This window comes from Poeciliopsis prolifica, unplaced genomic scaffold (assembly GCF_027474105.1).
Source record: "Poeciliopsis prolifica strain line A6 unplaced genomic scaffold, Auburn_PproV2 SCAFFOLD001, whole genome shotgun sequence".
NCBI lineage: Eukaryota > Metazoa > Chordata > Actinopteri > Cyprinodontiformes > Poeciliidae > Poeciliopsis > Poeciliopsis prolifica.
In genome coordinates this window covers 12,506,062-12,526,166 of record NW_026562376.1, presented here as the reverse complement: position 1 = coordinate 12,526,166, position 20,105 = coordinate 12,506,062, and the positions used below count along the sequence as shown (strand labels likewise).

The 20,105-nt window shown below is 37.4% G+C and overlaps 1 protein-coding gene across 5 annotated transcripts; it reads left to right on the top strand.

Annotated features, from left to right (window-relative positions):
* Positions 1–2,829: 2,829 nt before the first annotated feature.
* bmal2 (basic helix-loop-helix ARNT like 2) lies at positions 2,830–18,327 on the top strand. 5 transcript variants are annotated; one of them, XM_055031094.1, is made up of 18 exons: positions 2,830–3,243; positions 7,651–7,774; positions 7,858–7,911; positions 8,012–8,053; positions 8,157–8,314; positions 8,494–8,573; positions 8,800–8,892; positions 9,281–9,322; positions 10,106–10,223; positions 10,308–10,457; positions 10,568–10,811; positions 11,453–11,559; positions 11,762–11,912; positions 12,012–12,082; positions 13,460–13,571; positions 14,085–14,175; positions 14,530–14,629; positions 15,218–18,327. In XM_055031094.1, exons 1-18 carry the CDS (start codon positions 3,186–3,188, stop codon positions 15,373–15,375), a joined length of 1,953 nt encoding a protein of 650 aa, XP_054887069.1. In that variant the 5' UTR covers positions 2,830–3,185; the 3' UTR covers positions 15,376–18,327. The 5 variants fall into 5 exon arrangements, with proteins under 5 accessions (XP_054887069.1, XP_054887077.1, XP_054887098.1 ...); XM_055031117.1 differs by having other exon boundaries at positions 3,237–3,337; XM_055031109.1 differs by lacking the exon at positions 2,830–3,243 and adding an exon at positions 3,847–3,951.
* Positions 18,328–20,105: the final 1,778 nt, after the last annotated feature.

Here is a 20,105-nt window from a genome sequence, read left to right as displayed (position 1 = left end):
ATCATTTCGAGATGAACTTAAACTTTCAGGTACTGGTGACTTGTCTCTATGCTGAATATTGTATTTATCTACCTCTGCATACAACTGCATGACCACATCTTGTGATTTATTGTAAAGTTTTTTGTAATAGTCCTTCTTCACCATTTCATTTGATAACTTTGCCTCAAGATGATGAACTTTCTGTTTCTCCAAAAGTGGTTCGATGAGAACTTCGTCTGGAACACACAGCATTTCAGATCCCTGGCTTCGTTGACCATAATGCCTTTGCTCGACAAGTTCAACTTCCAAACCAGAAATCTGTTCTGGCTCACTTTCTGTAGTGTCAGAGACTTCATATTCTTCCTCCCAAATCATAGGGAGCCTCTTCTTGTCGTAGTCAGTCTCTTCAGAAAATCTGCTTTTTGGCTGTACTAACTTATAAGGTTTCTCTTTGGGTTTATGTACAAATTTGATGGTTTCATCTACCTTTTCAAAGCTGTCTTCTCCAGATGAACTTGAACTTTCAGACATAGTCATGTTTTCTTCAAATTTCTGACCGACATTCTCCTGTATTGCAAAGATCTTGTCTTCTGCCGAATCTGAAACAATTCGTCTGAAAGAGACATTAAGGTCCTGTTCCTCAGAGTCGTCATATTGGTTGTCTTCAGAATCCAGAAATGTCTGATTCTTGTGTTCACTTTGTTCAAGGTCAGCAGAAAATGTTCCTTTTTCAGGCTGTTTATTTCCCATTTCTGAATATTGTGACTGGTCGATGTTCTGCTTCGATTGTTCCAGTTGAATCAGAAGCTCATCCAAAGCTGAACTTAGTCTGTCAATATTGCTACTTAAATATTGGTTTTCAAACGCTGGCATCTTGTTTTCAAGCTCTATCTTTAAGTCCTTCCACATCGAATGCACTCTCAAGAGTTCAGTATGGAACCGAAGGAATTGGTCAATGTAATGATCCTTTTCTGTCTTCACTTTAAATATTTCTTTCTGAAGATTAATGCAAGCTAAACTCACATTTTCAAACTCAGTTATGTTTTTTTCATAACAGATGTTGAATTTCTCCAACTTTGAAAATAACTTGTAAAGCTCAGCTTGTGATCTAACGTATTGCCTTTTGAAATAATTTTTTTTGGCTGTTTCTTTTATTAACCCCAAACTGTGATCACACTGTCTTTCCAACAGGAGAAATCCCTGATTCGTTTCTTCTTCTGGTACAATTGTTTGTGAGTTCAAGGTTTCCACACTGTTGTGGTTTTCCTCCAAAGATGGTCTCTGCCTAACCTCACAGTCTGTATCTTCAAACTCCGAAGTTTCACTAAAGTTTTCTGTCACAGAAAAACATCTCGCCACAGGTTCAGTGTCTGCAGCTCTATAGTTTGTGTCGTTGCTTGTTTGACCCTCTCCGACACAGATCTCCTTTTGCGTAGGCCCTGAAGAACAGATTTCAATAGAGACAGAAGGTTTCTGTACTTTGGGCACATTCTCATCTTTAAATTCACCCTCTGGGAATATGAAATGCCTGCATTCACTTCGTTCAAGTGCAACAGCTAAAGCATCTCTTGAAATCAGCATATTTTGTGGGTGGTTTTCTTGTTGTTGCAAAAGCTCCGCTTGAGCATGAAGTTCGTTCAAAACCAAAGATAGAATGTTAATCTCTCTCTTCAAAGCAACGTTGCTGTCATTATCACAGGCGCTGTCAACTGCAAGGAAAGCTATATTTTCCTGGAGCTCCTTCCTTACATTCTTCCACAATGAATACACTTTCAACAACCAAGCCTGGGATTGAAAGTATAGATTTTTCCAATGTTCCTTAGCCAAAGTCTCTCGAAACAATTCTGTCTGAAGACCGCTGGAATTGATAGTTGTAAGTAGATTTTGAAATTCAAAAGAGGCTTCTTTAGGTTTGATACTGCTCTTAGAATTTGAGTTCATCTTCGAAAGTTCAACCTGCTCTCTGTAATGCTCAGTTTGGTCTTCTTCTTTCAAAGAGTCTTCCTCAAGAAGACAAGGTCTCTGTTCCAAGGTAAATGTTTCAACTGCTTCTTCCTCACAGAGACAAGGTCTCTGTTCCAAGGTAAATGTTTCAACTGCTTCTTCCTCACAGAGACAAGATCTCTGTTCCAAGGTAAATGTTTCAACTACTTCTTCCTCACTGAGTGAGTCTTCCTCTTTCTCTCCATCACATGTACATGTGATAAAATTCCTTGACATTGCAATGTCTGAGTAAATCCTGGTAGAGAAGAAAAGTTGTTCAGTAAATGAATGATTCTTCTTAGGTTTACTTCACAAAAAAACTGCAGCTACAAAAGTTCTGATCGCTCTCCAAAATCCGGAAAACTGGACTGAGGCTGGGTAGAATTCGTGTGAAAAGGTACGTCAATCAATGTTCAAAGACGAACAAGTATGATGTCATAATAGAAAATATTTGCATACCATGATGACGCAGTTCTCTACCCGCCCACGTCGTTTGCGTCACACCTGCAAAGAAATGATGCTGGCTGCAGGATTAACTAATGCACTTGAGGAAAGAATACTATGAAATATTGAGGCAACAAGACTGAAGCTTCAGCAGAATAAATGTCTTGATCTTTTACTGCAATTGGGTATGGAAGCAAATTATTGGTTGGCCAAACAAGAATGTACTGTATATAATTTCTTTTTTGGCTAAATGTTTTATTTATTTATTTTTTTGCAACATTTTTACGTTTTTAATAAACGTACGTCATATCTATCAACATTAATATATTAAGGAAAAACTGCAAGCTTTATGTAGTATATTTATTTATTTCAATGCTATTGAAATTGGAATGTTATTCCGACTTACAGACAGTCATACCAGCATTACTAATTAATTAATTAAGGTGCTGTTATCAAAGTCCGGAAGGGGCAGCTCTTGGCTGTCATGAAGGGAACGGGATCAGCGGCGGTGAACGGGGAGGCGGAGACTGTCCTCTTGCTTCCGCGTTTCCCTCTCGCTTCTCTCATTGCACAGCACGCCGGTAATTTTGGTCACGTTTCCAAAACTCCTTCATCCTTATTTATTCCCTTTTCAGTTCTACCTGTAGCGAGTTTATTAAAACGGCTTTACGACATTTAGCGGAACCCACACAGCCCTGTCCTACATCATCGGGGGTTGTCGACTGGCTCATCCATGTATTGGAGTCCTGGGCCCCAGCGCACCGGCTCCGGCTTCAGCCATGTCGGCACTGAACGCAGCGGCTGGCGGCGGTGACAGAGCGGGAAGCGAACCGGCAGGTAAATGAAACACAGCACTACTGCCGTCTCCGTCGGTAATGCTTGTATAGGCTGGCAGTAGAGGGTGCCTTGTATCGAGGTTTCGGCTGACAAGGTGAGCTCCAGGGGCGTTATTGTCAGTTTGTTGCTCCGCTCAACTGAGGAGTTTGCGCTATTCCGAAACTAGGTCAGTAGATCAGTAGAGCAAGCTCGCCCTCTAACGCTACGCTATTTATGTAACAGCTGTACGACCTTGTTTGTCACACCACCGCCGTTTCGCAAACGAAACAGGTCAAATATTAAAAACATATTGTTTGTAAATATAATTATTCGCTCCTATTAATGGTAATCCGTACATATAAACCACAACAAAAGCTAGCTTAGCAGCAGCAGCGGGGCCTGTGTTTATCGCTCTTTATCGAAGGATGCGTTTATTTAAGGTGGTATTCTTGAGAACACCGTGTTACATTACGTTACAGCGGCTTTATTTAGCACTTCGTTTGCAAATATAATCAGTTTTGATTAATACACAATGTAGTTACGCGTTTTATATGTACAATGGAGGAGCCGAATCAGTTATTTGTTTTAAGCTTTAAGGTTGCCACAGAGAACCTCTGCTTGTAGAAGCCAGTCCTCCTTTAGTGTCACATAAATCAGTTCTGGTTTCAGGACTGGATGTACTGGACTGTTGGAACCAGCTTTAGGGTCAGTTCAGACTGAGTAAGACAAGTAAGTCACACATGACTGAAAATAAATGAACATATGTTTTGATTATGCTTCACAAAATATATAAAAAATTAACATGTTTATTTTAGGCAATATAAGTATATTTCACCTAAAATGTATGTGGCCGTCCAGACAAACCGTTGCAAGACAGTTTCAAATTTAAGGTTTTAAATTTTCCTTTTATTTGTTACGGTGTAACAGGCTTGGGCTGGTTATTCATTTCAAGGTGTACAGCAGTTTTAAGAAGTTGTGGTTTTAAAATACAGGCCCCCTGCATGTTGTTCTTTACATAAGGACATTTCGCGCTGGGGGGGGCAAAAAGACAATCCTTCCACACGCGTAGCCGCGCTGGTGCGGTAAAATAATTCCGTTAACTCAGTCAAACTTGGACATGCAGGTATTATGAACTGAAAAATTTCAAAACCGTTAAAGTACAACTCAAAACCACTTCTTTCTCGCTCTCTGCATCAGCGAATCTACGCGCTGATGCTCGTATTTCTGCTTTTGTTGCATCAAAATCAATAAATTCCCAAAATGTCATCAGGCATTTTCAGGATGCACTTTTTTGTAGTTGAGTAAAAACCAGGGAAAGGTTTGTGACACATTTAAACAGAAATAAGTTACTACTAAAGGTAGTAACTTTTCCTCTATATTCCTGTTTTACATTTGCACTCGTCTGTTGTCCATCAGGACCGGCAGGGCAGACCTCAAAGAAAAACAGAAATCAATCTTGGCTAGAAAAGGCCTGGTTGTTGCATATCTAAAATTGAAGGTTTTTACTGTAGAGCAATAAAACCGTAAACCAAAAAAGTACTTGAAAGAAGCCCTTCTTTATGCATTGCTAAAAGATAAAAAAAAGAAAAAACTTCAGGTCAATTTGACTCACTTTTTCATACCCACACAATGCTTTGCTATACCGCTGTATATAAACAAGCGGAGAGTTTTTCGTTTTTTGTTCTTTTTTGTTTTTGGAGGGGTCGGGTATGGGAGGATTTAGGTTAAGTCCAATTTTTTATGAGTTATGTTCATGGACTGTCATAAAACTATCAAATCTATTTTTATCTCTAAAGTAGAATAATTTCTTTTGTATTTTAGAGACAGATGATGTAAACTTTATAACGCATCATGATGCATAGCATTAATAATAAAAGTGACTAAAAGTACTTAAACCATTGGGATCTTTTTTGTTTCAGCACCTCTGGAGTCACAACTCCAGAGGTACAAATATGGTTCTTAAAAAACAACATTTATAAATTGCCATGTAAAAACGTAACAAAAAAATACTGTAGAAGTACAAGACATGCAAAGTGGTGAAATGACAAGCACAATGTTTCAAAGATATCGATATGTAAATCGAGTAATCTATCACAAATATATTCCAAGTTTCGTGACTACATATTTAACATGCCAATAAGATATATATCCTGTTGAATAGTCTTTCTGTGAAAGAGGCTCACATCAACACAGATCCCATAATGCTAAAAGTCACAGATATTGTTGAAAGCAAACATGAGAGAAAGACAGGCGTTACAGCAAAATGTTGGTTTGCTTCGCACAGATGAATAAAATCACAGAGTGACACAAACATTAATGTTAGCTTAACACAAGAAAGCTCACTGAGGAGCTGCCATGCATTCACATGTCCTGGTATGAGTGAATTGATCAGAATGAAAAGGATTGAGCAGGCAGTTAGAGGTTTGGCCATGTCTGTTTGCTCAAAATGAATAAAAGGGTGTGTTCACAACTGAATAGGGTGCTTTGTATTTGTTTCATGGAGCCTTTCAAACCTTGGGATCGTCCTTCAGGCACGCCACCTTTGGCACAATCTGTCTATTTGAGGCAATCAAAATAAAATATTTCAGAGTTTTGAGGCTGGAAGCTGAATAATAGATGCTCAGAAGAGGGATGGATAAAACTCTGGTTGTATGGTGAGAAAAGACTGCAGAATGCCATTTTAGTTCTGCACTCAAGGACTTCTTTTCTCCAGTTATTTAAATTCAGTTAAGATCTTTGAGTCATAATAATTTGCAATCAAAAAATTTTTTTTTATTTGCATTCCTGTTTTTGAAATAATGTACGAGTATCTTAGCACTGTGAAGATTTAAATGTAGGGTCCGCTGCTTTACATTAAATAATGAAATTAGACTTTCATCAAGCAGCAGATTGTCATGCTGTGGATTGTATAGGTGCAGCCAATACTCAAGTCAGAAATTTATTGAATGAGCTTATAAGTAAACAGCTGAGCTGGAGATAAAGGTTGTAAGATTTATTGGAAAAATGTCTGTTCAGTCTGATCGTCATTTAGCTTCTTTGCAAACTTGTAATCTGGCAGAACTTGGCAGAGTGAGGCGGATTAGAAGTTGGGTCACTGCTGATCTGTTAAAGGCTATGTGGGTCACAGGGTTTGTAGCTCATGGTTAAAAATAGATGTAATCAATAAAAACCAGTCTGTTTCCAGTCATTCTTGTGAGTTTTTCTCCCACATATTGTTTCAGAAGCCTTACAGCTCATGACGCACCAGACCAGATGTGGAAATATGAAGAATTGACCACATTTTTGAAAGCCACTGTCAGTAGTTTGGGATTTAAATGCTTCATTACACATGGTTGCTTTTGAACAACCCGTACCGCACCATTCCTGGGCTTCCCTCTGCTGTAGGCCTTTGGATAAATAGTGCGGTACAGTTATGTTGCAGCTCTTGGCCTCATACAACACAGTCCATTGATCGGGGACCAAAAAAATTTCACTTTTTGCAACAAACCTGAGACCTAGTGCATCATGTTTGTTGCTGCATTTGTCTGAACCCCACATCCTGAACACACCAGACCAGAAAATAGCGTACCAAACCACACCGACACGTGCTAGACCGTGGAAACGAGGAATAAAAACTTTCCAATGTCCTTGAGCTAAAACAATTCTGCAAAGAAAATTAGGCCAAAATTCCTCCATGGCAATATAAAAGATAAATGTGTTGCTATTGCAAAACAAGTTGTTAGCTTTATGAAAATGTATATTTTCATAAAGGGCCAGATTGGTTTGGAAAGCTTATTATCCTATAAATTTTAATCACTGTTTTAAAACAGTTAATTGTAATCAGTCTGGTTATATTTGTCTTAAATAACTTTTTTTTTTATCCAAAATGGGGAATTATAATGAAATTAGATTTTTTTTTTAACAGTAATGTAGATTTAGGAAAATTTTCTGGTGTAAAGCTCCATGAAATGCCAAAATAAGTGATGGTTCGTTCCACTTTTGAACGGCCTGATTTTGTAATTTTCTGTTTTGATAATAAAAACTGAAGTCACCACCTGGATTTGCTTGAAGAAACTAGTTAAAGCTGCCAATAGATATGTTAGCAGTGATGTTTGAGCATTTTCATCACTGGATTTGAAGCTTCAGGAGTTCCTGTAGGAAAGTGCAGGAGCCGTCTGGCAGCAGTCAGAACAAATTGTGACCAAGGTGTGAGGAGCTGACCGGTATTGTGCAGCAACTATTGAGGGAGTTTGTTTATGGTCCTCACAGCCTGAGAAAACTCAGCTGCCTTCTTTGCTATTTGAAAAAAAAGGAACATGAACTGTTGGGGGGAATTTTATCACACTTTGCTGTACCTCAGTAACCCTAAGCTCCCTGTGTCTTGCTGCACATAAATGATGATCTTAGCATTTAGGATTTGTTTCAGAGCATTTGATGTCTGTGTTCCAGATGATGTGCTGGTTGAGGAAGAACAGAGCAATTCTTTGCCCAGCTTGATGACCCCATCCATAACATCCGGTATGTCCTCGAGTATGGACATGCCAAGGAAGCGCAAGGGAAGCACGGACAACCAGTTAGTACTCATACATTTGATCTGAGTAAAATACACACACAAAAAAACAACTCTGTTAAATTATGTGTGTACTCTCCTCTCAGGGATTCAAAATTGGCAATGATTAGCGATGCAGATATGGAAGATGACCAAAACAGGTGCTTTGCTCCTTTTTAAAAGGAAACAAATATTTTTGTGTACATTTTTCCAGAATAAATGTAATCTATCCTTGTGAATTTGGTGATTTTCTCTCCACAGGTCAGACGGAGAGGACCAACATGTCAAAATTAAATGCTTCAGGTAGAAAAATCTTATAATAAACCCCAGATTAAACAAATGTCTCTTATTGTTCAATAATCCAGAATGTGCTGTCAGTGACATGTTTATTTAAATGTCTTTGCAGGGAACCACACAGCCAAATTGAGAAGAGGAGACGAGACAAAATGAACAATCTTATTGACAAACTTTCAGCCATGATCCCCACATGTAACCCCATGTCCCGTAAACTGGACAAACTCACTGTGCTCAGAATGGCAGTGCAGCACCTCAAATCCCTCAAAGGTACAAATCACATCCATAACCTGTAGTAGTAATCAAGGATAGTAAGCCCTACTTTTCTCAGTTCAAAATATTTCGAACTTAGACTTAACTGACAGAGACTATGCACGTCCTGTTAACGTCTTTTGTTTTTTTTCTAAAATTTTAAGCCTTTTACATTGTGAAACTATCTGTACTTTCAGGTTCAGCGAGCTCCTTTTCTGAAGCGAGCTCCAAGCCATCATTTCTTCCCGATGAAGAGCTTAAACATCTTGTCCTCAAAGTAAACATGAGATAGTAAAACACGTTTGCATGTGATCAAAGTTTTAAGGACATTAAAATTTTCCATCAATTACAAAGCAGTAAAGTGGACTAGATTAGTTTTTCTTTATTTTTGAACTACATTAGTTACATTTACAATGTATAGCATTTTACAAAAGTCTGATGGCTTTGTGCTTTTGTCTTGAGCAGATCCTGACTGTTGCTCTTTCCTTGTCTCTGTTGTGCAGGCTGCAGATGGGTTCCTGTTTGTAGTGGGCTGTGATCGCGGGAAAATAGTTTTTGTCTCAGAGTCCGTCACAAAGATATTAAATTATAGTCGGGTAACACTTTTACATTTGTCGCATAATCTGCTGTTTTTGTGGCTTTATGTAAAAACACCAGACACACTAGATGGGTTTTTGTTATGATGTCTGCATAGTGGATAGAGGGGAATCCATGAGATATTGGTGAGATTAAAAGAGAGCATGCTCCCTGCTGTAGATCTGCTAGTTAAAACTAAAACATTCATTCACTATATATGTGCTTCATAGTTATGGTTGTACTGTTTTTATAAATGGACATTTCTGTTAGGAGTTTGGCCATATTAAGATCTTAATCTTCATACTTCTGCTAACTTGATGTATCTTGTGATTTCATACCCACTGAACTTTTCCATATCCTGTTACAACCACAAACGTGAATGGGTTTTATGTGGTCGACCAACAAAAGTGGTGCATAATTGTGAAGAGGAAAATAAAAATCAGGCGACAGGTAAATGCAACACCCTGGTATGTAGTTACAGCAACAAAAATAACAGCTGCAGTCTCTGTTACACTTTCAAATGTGTGACATGTTTTGCCCCATATTTCAGGTCTTTAACTCCAACCAGCCCCTGCAGAAGAAGGCAACTCTAATATTTATGCTGTCTCTTCCATGTTACACTGTTCATAATTCAGGATTTTCTGTGTTGGTTTTCACAGAACATTTTGCATTGAGTTGTAAAGTGTCATTTTGGTTCTTTCACATGTTCAGAAAGTTTCTGTGTCCGTTGATCTTTGTGGTTATGTATTTTGATTCCTTCACAGATCAGTCTAGATTTTACTAAATTTAAATTGCACATAGCTAGATTTTGTTTGCTAAATTGTCCATTTTTGTTGCTTTTTAAATTTATCGAAATAAAGATGCCAGTCTCAATTTTCAGACTTGTATGACCTTCCTTATGCTTGCTTAACGATTATGCTCTACTTTTGTGTTGCCATAAAATCCCATTCAAAAATATTACACTTTGTGATTGTAATGTGACAAAATGTTACAAGAATTATGACTTAATTTTGAATTAATATACTGTAACATTAATAGCATTTCTTTAATATCTGAATCTGACTTATTTCCATCTTTACACCCTGTCTGGTGTGCTCTTGGGACAGAAGTCCTCAGTAAAAATGTCCTTCGAAACTAGTTGTCAGCTTTGTTTAAATTAGGTATATTTGTTGGTTGTGTCATCCACATGGACGTCTTGTCTAAGTATGCAGTGTGCTGTGTTTTTTACTTTAGGCGGAGCTGATTGGACAGAGCCTGTTTGACTATATACACCCCAAGGACATGGGAAAAGTGAAGGAGCAACTCTCTGCTTCTGAATTGCACCCTCGTGAGCGGCTAATAGATGCTAAAAGTAAAGCGTTTTATTTTTGTCTGTGTGTGTGAGGTCAAAAGATTTTACTTACTGCAGTGCGTTTAACACTCTGGGTATCTGCAGCTGGTCTGCAGGTTCAGGCTGACCTTCCCATCGGTGCGTCGCGGTTGTGCTCAGGCGCTCGGCGCTCCTTCTTTTGTCGCATGAAGTACAACAAAATACCTGTGAAAATTGAAGAAAAGAAAACCCAGGCAAACACCTCTAAAAAGAAAGGTGATCACAAATTGCTTGGCAGTTTTCACAAATGACCCCCAGAGGTGGATTTTATTTTGTGCATATTGTTTATGATATTTAATGCATATATTTTTTACATTTTTTTTAAGAGTCACAGAAATACTGCACAGTCCACTGCACCGGCTATATGCGTAGTTGGCCAACCAGTCAGATGGGAGCAGAGGGGGAAGGAGAGGGAGACAAGCAGGACAGCTCCTACTTTAGCTGCCTGGTGGCGGTGGGACGCGTCCACTCACACTCAGCTCCACAAGTTAACGGAGAAGTCCGAGTTAAACCCACCGAGTTTGTTACACGCTACGCCATGGATGGAAAATTCACCTTTGTTGATCAAAGGTAAATTTAATTTCCTGTTACAGGAGAGTAAGATGGCCTAGAGGATGATGTATTTTGTCTATAGACCAGGGGTGTCAAACTCCAGTCCTCAAGAGCTGGTGTCCTGCAACTTTTAGGTCTGCTGCACCACACCTGAATAGAATAATTAGGTAATTAGCGAGGCTCTGGAGAACTGATCTACACAAGGAGGAGGTAATTAAGCCATTTTATTCCAGCGGTTTGTACCAGTGGCACATCTAACACTGCAGGACATCAGCCCTTGAGGACTGGAGTTTGATACCTGTGTTATAGATGGACTACTGCTGGCTACATTTTGAAAATCATTTCAGATATTTTAACCATTCTTTAAGTGAGATGCTTTATACAGTTAAAGAAGCGAGTATATTTTATTACTTAATTTCCATATATAAAAGAAACGGACCTGCGCTGTTTAACATCATGGTGTTCATAAAATGGTTGGAAAACGTGTAACTTGAAACACGAGTGGAGGAGAGCGGGGATTTATGTCTAAATGCATTACAAATCCCACTTTTAGAGGTTTGGACAAAAAAAACCCAGAAATGTTGTGTATTTGTTTACATTTCTATGAACACACCCTCCTTCTGCAGATTTTCAATGTCTGAACTTTTTTCTTTCAAAAGAGCAACAACCATTCTGGGTTATCTTCCCCAAGAATTGCTGGGAACGTCGTGCTACGAGTACTTCCATCAAGATGACTTACTACATTTAGCCGATCGACATCGAAAAGGTAACCTACGTGTCTTGGTTAGTTTTTTTCTTTAAGCCCTTCTAAAGTCTCTGCTGCATAAAATGCACCAGCTTCAACATTGCTGCGATGCATATTGAGCTGCAAATTTCTCATTGTTCCAAACTGGTAATTTTGCACGTAGTATGTTTTGTCTAATATGTTGTTTGTTTTGCATTTTTTTCTTCTTGTCACCTCTTTACAGTCTTGCGAAGTCGGGAGAAAATAGAAACAAACTGCTATAAATTCAAAACAAAATATGGTTCTTTTGTCACTCTGCAAAGCCAGTGGTTTAGTTTTGTCAATCCTTGGAACAAAGAAGTCGAATACATAGTATCAACCAACACAGTAATATCGTAAGTATATGCCTGCAGCATTTTATGCTTCATCTGATCATATCTGCACAAGGCTGCTCAGAAAACCATCTGCTTCCTGTTCTCTCCTCCTCTGATAAGGTTTGACAACAGTCGAACAGGGCGGTCTGGACACAAGTCTGAGCAGTCGGGCAATTCCAAGGTTTCAGAAGGTGAGAGCATAACAATCACTGATTTACATCTGTGTGCAGCTTTCATGCATGCATGCAGCATCTTCTATGATTTTCCTTGCAGCTGAGCATGTCGGTGTTTTGTGTGAATGACGTGTGTTTTTCCGTTGAACTAAGTCTGACCTAGAAATGTTTCTAGGTCACTTTGAGCATGTTTAAGAAACTGGTGCACACTGAAAGATGGAATCAATTAGTTTGTTTTTAAGTGGAAATCTAAACAATGTTGTTAGTTAATTAATTAATTAACGGTTCAGCTACATTATGTGTTGTGCCTGAGAGTTTTGTCATAATACTCGAGTTAATTTCTAGAAAAAGGCTCCTGCAGAACAAAGTCTTGAAAGGAGTGTAGCTGCAACTGGATGTGGTGAAAACCACACATATTTTTCTATTTATTACAGTTATTGTGAGTACTGAAAAGTATGGATTTGGCTTTTATGATGACTAAAAGCCAGAAGGGGAAAAAAGCTAATTGAAAATAAAATAAAAAAAGATTATTTTAGACTTCGTTTCTTCTTACATTGAAATTGACATTTGAGTTTCCACATCATGTGTTTATTTTACCCTCCACCTTTTAGTGTTTCTGGGTTTTTTCTACAACGTGACTGGAGCCACACATTAAAAATTTAACAAAAGGGTCATTTACGAACTGTTTGGTCTGTACACAACATTAAATTCAAGTTGAGCTGAACCCCTGATTCTTAAAAAAAGCAATAAAACCACAATTTTTGTAAGATGTAGAGAAAAAACAAATCTGCCTCAAACAATTTTCATTTAGTCTTGGATAATTTATTATTTATTTGACAAGCCCAAACAAACAATATTTGGGCTTGTCAAAGCCCAATTATTTGAGCTCTATTCAGCAAAAAGAGCTGTTTGAAACTTCAAATAGAGCTTCAGACAGCTCTATTTGATGAAGAGCTGTTGACTGGCGGCCCTATTCCTCATTATTTATGGAACCGATAGAAAATAAAATCCCTTACTATTCAAGCAGGCTCATAATTTATACTTGGCAATTTATTTCTATTCTCTTGTAATAGCTATTAAATGGAAAATTAATGAAATGAATGATGCGTTCTACATGATTTTTAAGACCCTTGTATAACATGTGGAGCCAACTTCTTCTAAAGCAGCAGAAACCACCTCAAGACTCTTTGAAACCTTTGAAATGCATTTATTCTATGTGACTCTGGACAAAAAGGCCTTTCACCGGTGTGTTTGAATAATGTTAGAAACATTTGGTTCTCTAATCAATTAAATTTCGTTGCTTCAAACTGAATTAGAAAAATAAACCTAGCCTGAAAAGGCCTTTGGATATAAAAATAAGCATTTTGAATCTTAATCTTACTTATATTCTTACAGAGTGCAAGAAGTCCCTTCCAGTTATACCAGGCATCTCCTCTGCATCTGGAACTATGATATACGCCGGGAGTATTGGGACACAGATTGCTAATGAGCTGCTGGATTTCAACAAGTACGGCATCACAAGTGTTTAATTTTTAGGGTCATGAGAAAAAACAATTGGATACCTTATGCTATAAAACATGTTCAGACATAAGGATATCTTATGTTAATTTTCAAATCAGAAAGATAAATAATAACTGAATACTTCAAAATATTTTCTTTAAAATGAGTCAGATGTTTCCACTTGGACATTTGGAAATTGGATATTTCCATTGGATTTGAGAAAAAATCCTATCAAAAATGAAAAATATTTCATATTTTTGATCTGAGGCCTCTGGAAAAGTGGTCTCAAAAGTTTTGACCATGCAAATGACTGGAACCTGAAAGCAGATCTGTTCTGTAAAACTTTTTCTCATAAAAGAACTGAATATTTAATGGGATGTTCTAATTTTCTCTCATGGTTTGATTATAACCTAAATCTTCCAATGTATATTTTTTCATTTTCATCCATCTTCTGAAGCAGCTGTGTTTTTCCTGCTACGCTGTTTGATACATTATTGATTAGGTCTGTTGATCTGTTCAGGCTGAATTCATCACCTTCTAGTGGGAATGTCAGTCCATTCAGTCTGGCACAGGATAAATCTCCTCAAACACTCAATCAGATCGCCAACAATGTAAGTGTCTGCTAAATAAATCCTGTCTTATCCGGAAAACAAATTTTAAATAGTTTCCAATGTAGATACGGCTTTATAAATGTTTCTATGAACTGTTTGCATAACAAAGATGTCTCTCAATACAGGAGGTAAGAAATTACTTCCCAAGTTGATATTTTAAGTGCAATTGGTCCGTTCCTTTCAACTTTGTTTCAAAACATTAAAATGGTGTCTATTTTTGCTTAGACTATTCATCTCAAATTGTTTGCAGTTCTAAAATCACCTCAAAAAAATTTATCTTTGTTACTGCTTCTTCTGCTTTTCTTTAAAATATGCTGCATACTGCCTCTAATCTGTTTCTCTTTTTCTCTCCAGGTGCCAAACGGAGAAACTTCTGACATTGAGATTCCAGGAAAGTCGAGCTCAGAGGGTGAACCCCAAGGGGCTTCATTCCCAGGCGGAGACTCGCTGATGGGTACTCTATCCGAACCTCTTCATAAGTCTAAAACCTATTTACTTCACCTTCATTTTAGTATAAGGCTGAATCACATACAGCCTTCCAGCACTCCTCCCTCCCACTGTTGCTTTGTCCTTACTTCATGAGGTGGTGACAATACAAGTAAATAGATGACATAATGTACTGTAAGCAATTATCAATCCCGCATTATATATTTTTACACTTGTTAGGAAAATGTCCCTTGATAACAAAATAAATTTTGACATAAGAGCATTTTCAGTAACAGGTTGACAATGAACTAAAAGATAAATACTTCTGTGCACACAGTGGTTCCAAAGCAGCAGATTTTCAGTAAGAACAGCAATCTTTAAGGCAGCAAAAAGGATGTAATTAAACTATTGCTGAATATTGTAATAACTATGCTGATTTCAAGATTTTCTAAACTCTTGTCTGCCTTTTCCACAATCACAATGGTCCCACTCTTCTCTGTGAGCTTAAGCATTTGCAGCCAGTAGCATACATAATGTAGGAACATAGACGGCAGTAGAAGTTTGTCTTTTGGCAGTTTTGTCTAAATGTGTGTTCATTTTTTCCCCTTTGCTTCAGGGGAGAATTCCCAGCTGGATTTGGACAGTGTTGTTGGACCCAGCCTGAACAGTTTCAGCACCGATGAAGCGGCCATGGCTGTGATCATGAGCCTGCTGGAGACCGACACAAACTTGGGAGATACTGTAGACTTCGAAGAGATGCACTGGTCTTTATAAAACCCTTATAACAGCTGCTGTGGGGAAACATTTGAGTGATCAGTTTCTTTGTGACAGAAATGGTAACTCCAAAAAGCAGCATTTATAATTTTTTATGTAGAGACTTTAAATTATTAGTTAACCCCTTTCATCATAAGCTTTATAGTTTCTTGGCGACTGCTCTCCCAAGATCAGGAGTGGTGACCATCTGGGACACTTTCCCTCCTCAGACGGTGGATGTTCCTCTTGAGCCTTGCAGCAGTTTCCGCACTAGATAAAAGTTTTAACAAGTTGAGACAAAAAGTTGAATTCCCAACCTTTTATTTCTCCATCCCAGTTTGAAAAATATTTAGGTATGAAAATGCAACAAAAAAAAAAGCAACAAAAAAAAAACACTGAATTGATAAGTTGCTACTGTTTGAATACTAAAAAAAGGACATGTGGAAGACAGCCTGGTCCCTCTGTAAGCCTCAGGATCTAAAGTGCACCATGGCAGGCCAACCTCTGTAACATCTACCGTTTGAGAGTCAACTCTTATGTGGATGCTTGGAGGGTTTCACTTGTCATTATCTGAACATATTTCAAAAAAGCAGCCCTGAAAGCTCTTCTCTTCTACACTGACTTATATATGCTGTATTTTGTGGGGTTAATGAGGGCAAACACCACAGTTTCAGACCATATGTGTCTTAAAGGGACAGTTTGCAAAGAGGGCCCCAGTTGAATACCTTCAGCATCAGACATGGAGCAGGTTGTGATATGATATTTGTCCTTATACATTGAGAACAATAGTAGAGTAGGTCAACTTCATTCTAAGCAAAAAAAAAAAAAAAACATTTCAAAAGTGGTGACTATGAGGTTTGGTAGCAACTTTGGTCAGTCTCTATTAAAGTTGAGATAATTCAGGGAGTTATCCGGTTGAAGGACTTCCAGACTTCCCTGCTTTCTGACTGCACCCGTTCACCTGTGTGTTCTTATGCAACATCAGCTTCATAGTTTTGCAGATATGTTCTAGCTTTAGGCATGTTTCTTAATTATTTTTTTTAAATGTACCTTTATGCACTGACCTATTTCCAAAAACATGTTAATGTTTTTTGTGCTTACTGGGTGCACCCTGGGTTGTCTCATAAAGCTCCGGTCAGGAGTTTACATACTTTCTTTGTCTGCATGAATGTCGTATTATTTGAAGTTTAAACGCTTAATTTAAACCTTTTTTTTTTTCTCCAGAGTTGAATAATTAAACTATATACTATTTCAGCGATTTTAGAAACTTGGATTCACAAGTTATACATTTATTGCGAACGCTGAATTTCCACCCTGACCTCAACTCTTAAGATATTTCTAATCTGTTTTTTAAAAGCCAGATTTGTATTGGGAAACCAGTGACAATTACTGAACCCTACAAATTTTGCCAAGGAGAGTGCAAGAATAGATCAAAAGCTCTTTGCTATCTAGCAATACTTGGTGGTTCAGCTGCAACTTGTGAACTTTATTTTATCTTTAAAACTATTTGAAGTAGTGTGTCCCACCATCTTCTCACCCTGCTTAAAGAAGGGTTTAAATGTATCATCAAAGACCTGCAGACTTTTTTTTATATCAATGCTATGATGTATGTAAACTTTTGACCAGAACAGTGCGTCCTTTAAGGGATTGTGCTATGCAGAACTATCATTCCTCACATTTCTACATTTAAATTTGTCATTGTCGTTTTCTCTCTACATAGTGGTTTGTGCATGCAACTTTTGAATACCTGAACTTTCTGAATCTCGTTGCCATTTACCTCATGTAGAGTTCTGACTTTCTGTTGCTTAGAATTGCACATTTTATCTCTTAGGGAGAAAAGTGATAGCCATTATTATGATCATCTGTTTTGTTGGTGATACACTGTATTGTCCCATTGGGTTTGAGTTTTATTATGTAATCACCAAAATTCCCTCAAAATTAACTAAATTTATGCTAATAACAGCTATTGTTAAATTTGTGTACCTATATGTAAATTCATTGAAAGAAAGCTAATTTATTGGTTGTTTTATTGTATAAAAACATGTTCTTATATTATTAAATGCCAAACTATAGATGAATTTAAGATGCTGTCAGGTATCATTAGCCATTAACACTTCCATTTTTCAAGTTATACCTACAGATATAACATTTTCTATTCTAAGTGTTGAACACAGAGTGTTATAAGAAGAACAGTGAAAAGAAAATTGTAGAATTTTTCAATATTTTTGTCAGAAATTTGTGTATGTCTATTTTACCCTATATAAATAATATCTAATATACTGGCACCTAAGCATTAGATGGAATAGTTTGTCTTGTTTGGTATCTCGGGCCACGATTTAATGATTTCTTGAGGACTGTTAAGTTTTTATCCCCAATAAGAACTTTTGTTTCATGGATGGAAAAGGTTGCGAGTTATGAAGAATACTGTCTTGTCTTATTAAGCTTGAAATATAAGGAGCCAGTCGATGGAGCAGCTGAATTCACAGGGACCCCCCTGCCTGTGTCCGAAGTGCCTTTGGACATTTCTGCTCGGACACATAAACCTGAAACCTGTGTTGTTGTTTTTTCTGTTTTACTTGGAGGCGCCTCTGTGGACTGAACGGAGGGCTGAGCTGCATATCTTTGGATTAACTTGAAGCTTCATCCATGGCATGCTGTGCCCGTCAATGGAGGATGCGGAAACCTGTGCAAAGATGGAAGCAGCAGCTGCACATGTTGGCTTCAGAACTCACTACCTAACCAAACACACAGCGCTAAGGAGTCATGCCATGGATGCAGGTCCTTTTTCCTTTTCTAAGGCTGTTTGGTATTGTTGCTGTGCAGCTTCCTCCGTTGTTCCTCTGTTGTGGTCGTCGTTTCCTCAGAAAGATAATATATTGCTCTCATGTCAGCCTGTTTTGCTGTGACAGAGTGATTGACCTTTTCACAGAGTTTTGCTTCGACTCCATTTGAAATAAAATGTAGTTTTTGTAAGCAAGTGAACTGTCTTTTTGTGTGTCCAGATAGTGGTTTTTAAAGCCAATCAGTGCCAGAGGTAGTTTTAATTTTAATCTGGGACATATGACTCACTGCATGAAAAGTTGCAAGGTAGTATCTTTCCAGTACCAAGTTGTAGACCTTTGATGTAGAAAACAACATTTCTGTGATGGCTTCAAAGTGCATGAAAACAAGAAACCATAAAAACACCACACAAGCAATAAAAAAAAAAAAGCGGTTAAAATAGTTCAATGAAGAAGTAAAAGAAGCAATGCTTTTTTTCTATGTATTTTATCTTGCAGAATTTATTTTTGAGTAGAGACTACATATATTTAAGTCTTCAGTAATGAAATATTTTTTTCTGCATTTGTTTTTCAGTGCTATAAAAGACCAGGCTAATAAGCTCTTGATTAGAGTACTTATGGATAACGCTTGCTTTGCATAAAAAATAGAAATAAACTCTAATAGGAAAAATAACGTGAAATATTATAGTAAATGTTGCCTAGAATGTTGTGAAATTAAATTAGTCTTCTATTACTCATTTTACTTGCATATTTGGTTCAATTGTGGGCCAAATGAAAGCACTGCTAGAAAATATGACGAATGGCTAATGACGATACTTTGCAGTAACCCATAATCTCCAGTAGAGAGCGCTGGTGGCACAGTGCAGAGTCAGAACCACTAAAAGGCTTTAAGAATTTCAGCTGTACAGATGTATTAAGCGTAATCGTGTATAAATGCAGTGATTTCTATACATAACATATAAAACCTATGTTGATATTTACATGACTGTGTATAGAAAATACCTTTTCAAAAATTGTTTTAGCCTTTCAGCTTATTGGAACAAAGCGTTCCATTTGACCAGAAATAAACAAATTGGCCTTTTTTTCATCCATTCTTTCTGGTTGATTTGGCTCATTTAACTTTATTTTCTGCTGCAAAACAATGTCAGTAATATCTAGTCAATATTTTCTATTTACACTACTTGTTATTTGAATTGTAAAATGTTAATTTTAAATCACTTCTCAAAACTCATTTTTATTTGTTGGCTTTTAACTGAAGCAATTTTTGATATTCTGTTTTTATCTATTTGTGCTACTGTCGTTCCTGTGCAGCACTTTGGTGCAGTTTTATACCTGTTTTAAAGTGCTATATAAATAAATTTGACATTGACATTGACATTAATGTTTCTGAACCATGAGCAAAAATGAGGTCTGCAAATATTAATTTGTCTCCGACAAATAGAGCCATTTGGTGGCAGTTGTCTTTGAAATGGTGATTTAATTATAATTACTGCTTCAAAGGTTAAGAAAAGTGTTTCTGGTATGTTTCTGACTTGCTACAGTGAAGCTGAAACATTGATATTACTTAAAAGTATTGTCTTTCCATCATAAGACATTCATTTGGCATTATCTCTCCAGTGCAGGGCCCATAATAGGGGCATTGGCCTCTGTTGGTTTATTTTGACAGTCAAAATAAACCAACTCAGATCAGTTGCTAATGAGATGTCACTTTATTTTTAGATATCTTTTGTTTGGAATGACTTTCCAAACAAATAGAAAAATCACTATTCTACAGGGGACCAACCATATCTAAAGAGAATCTTATTGGCTTAGCAGAACAGTAGCTATAGCTTCAAATGGTTATTCTGAACTTTGTTTACAATCATGATAGTTATAATTCTTTATAACTAATATGTCCCAGTTAAGTTCGTGTGTGGTAAACCTCTGACTATCACTTCTCAAACTTTGAAGAAAATATCCTTTCATGAGCCA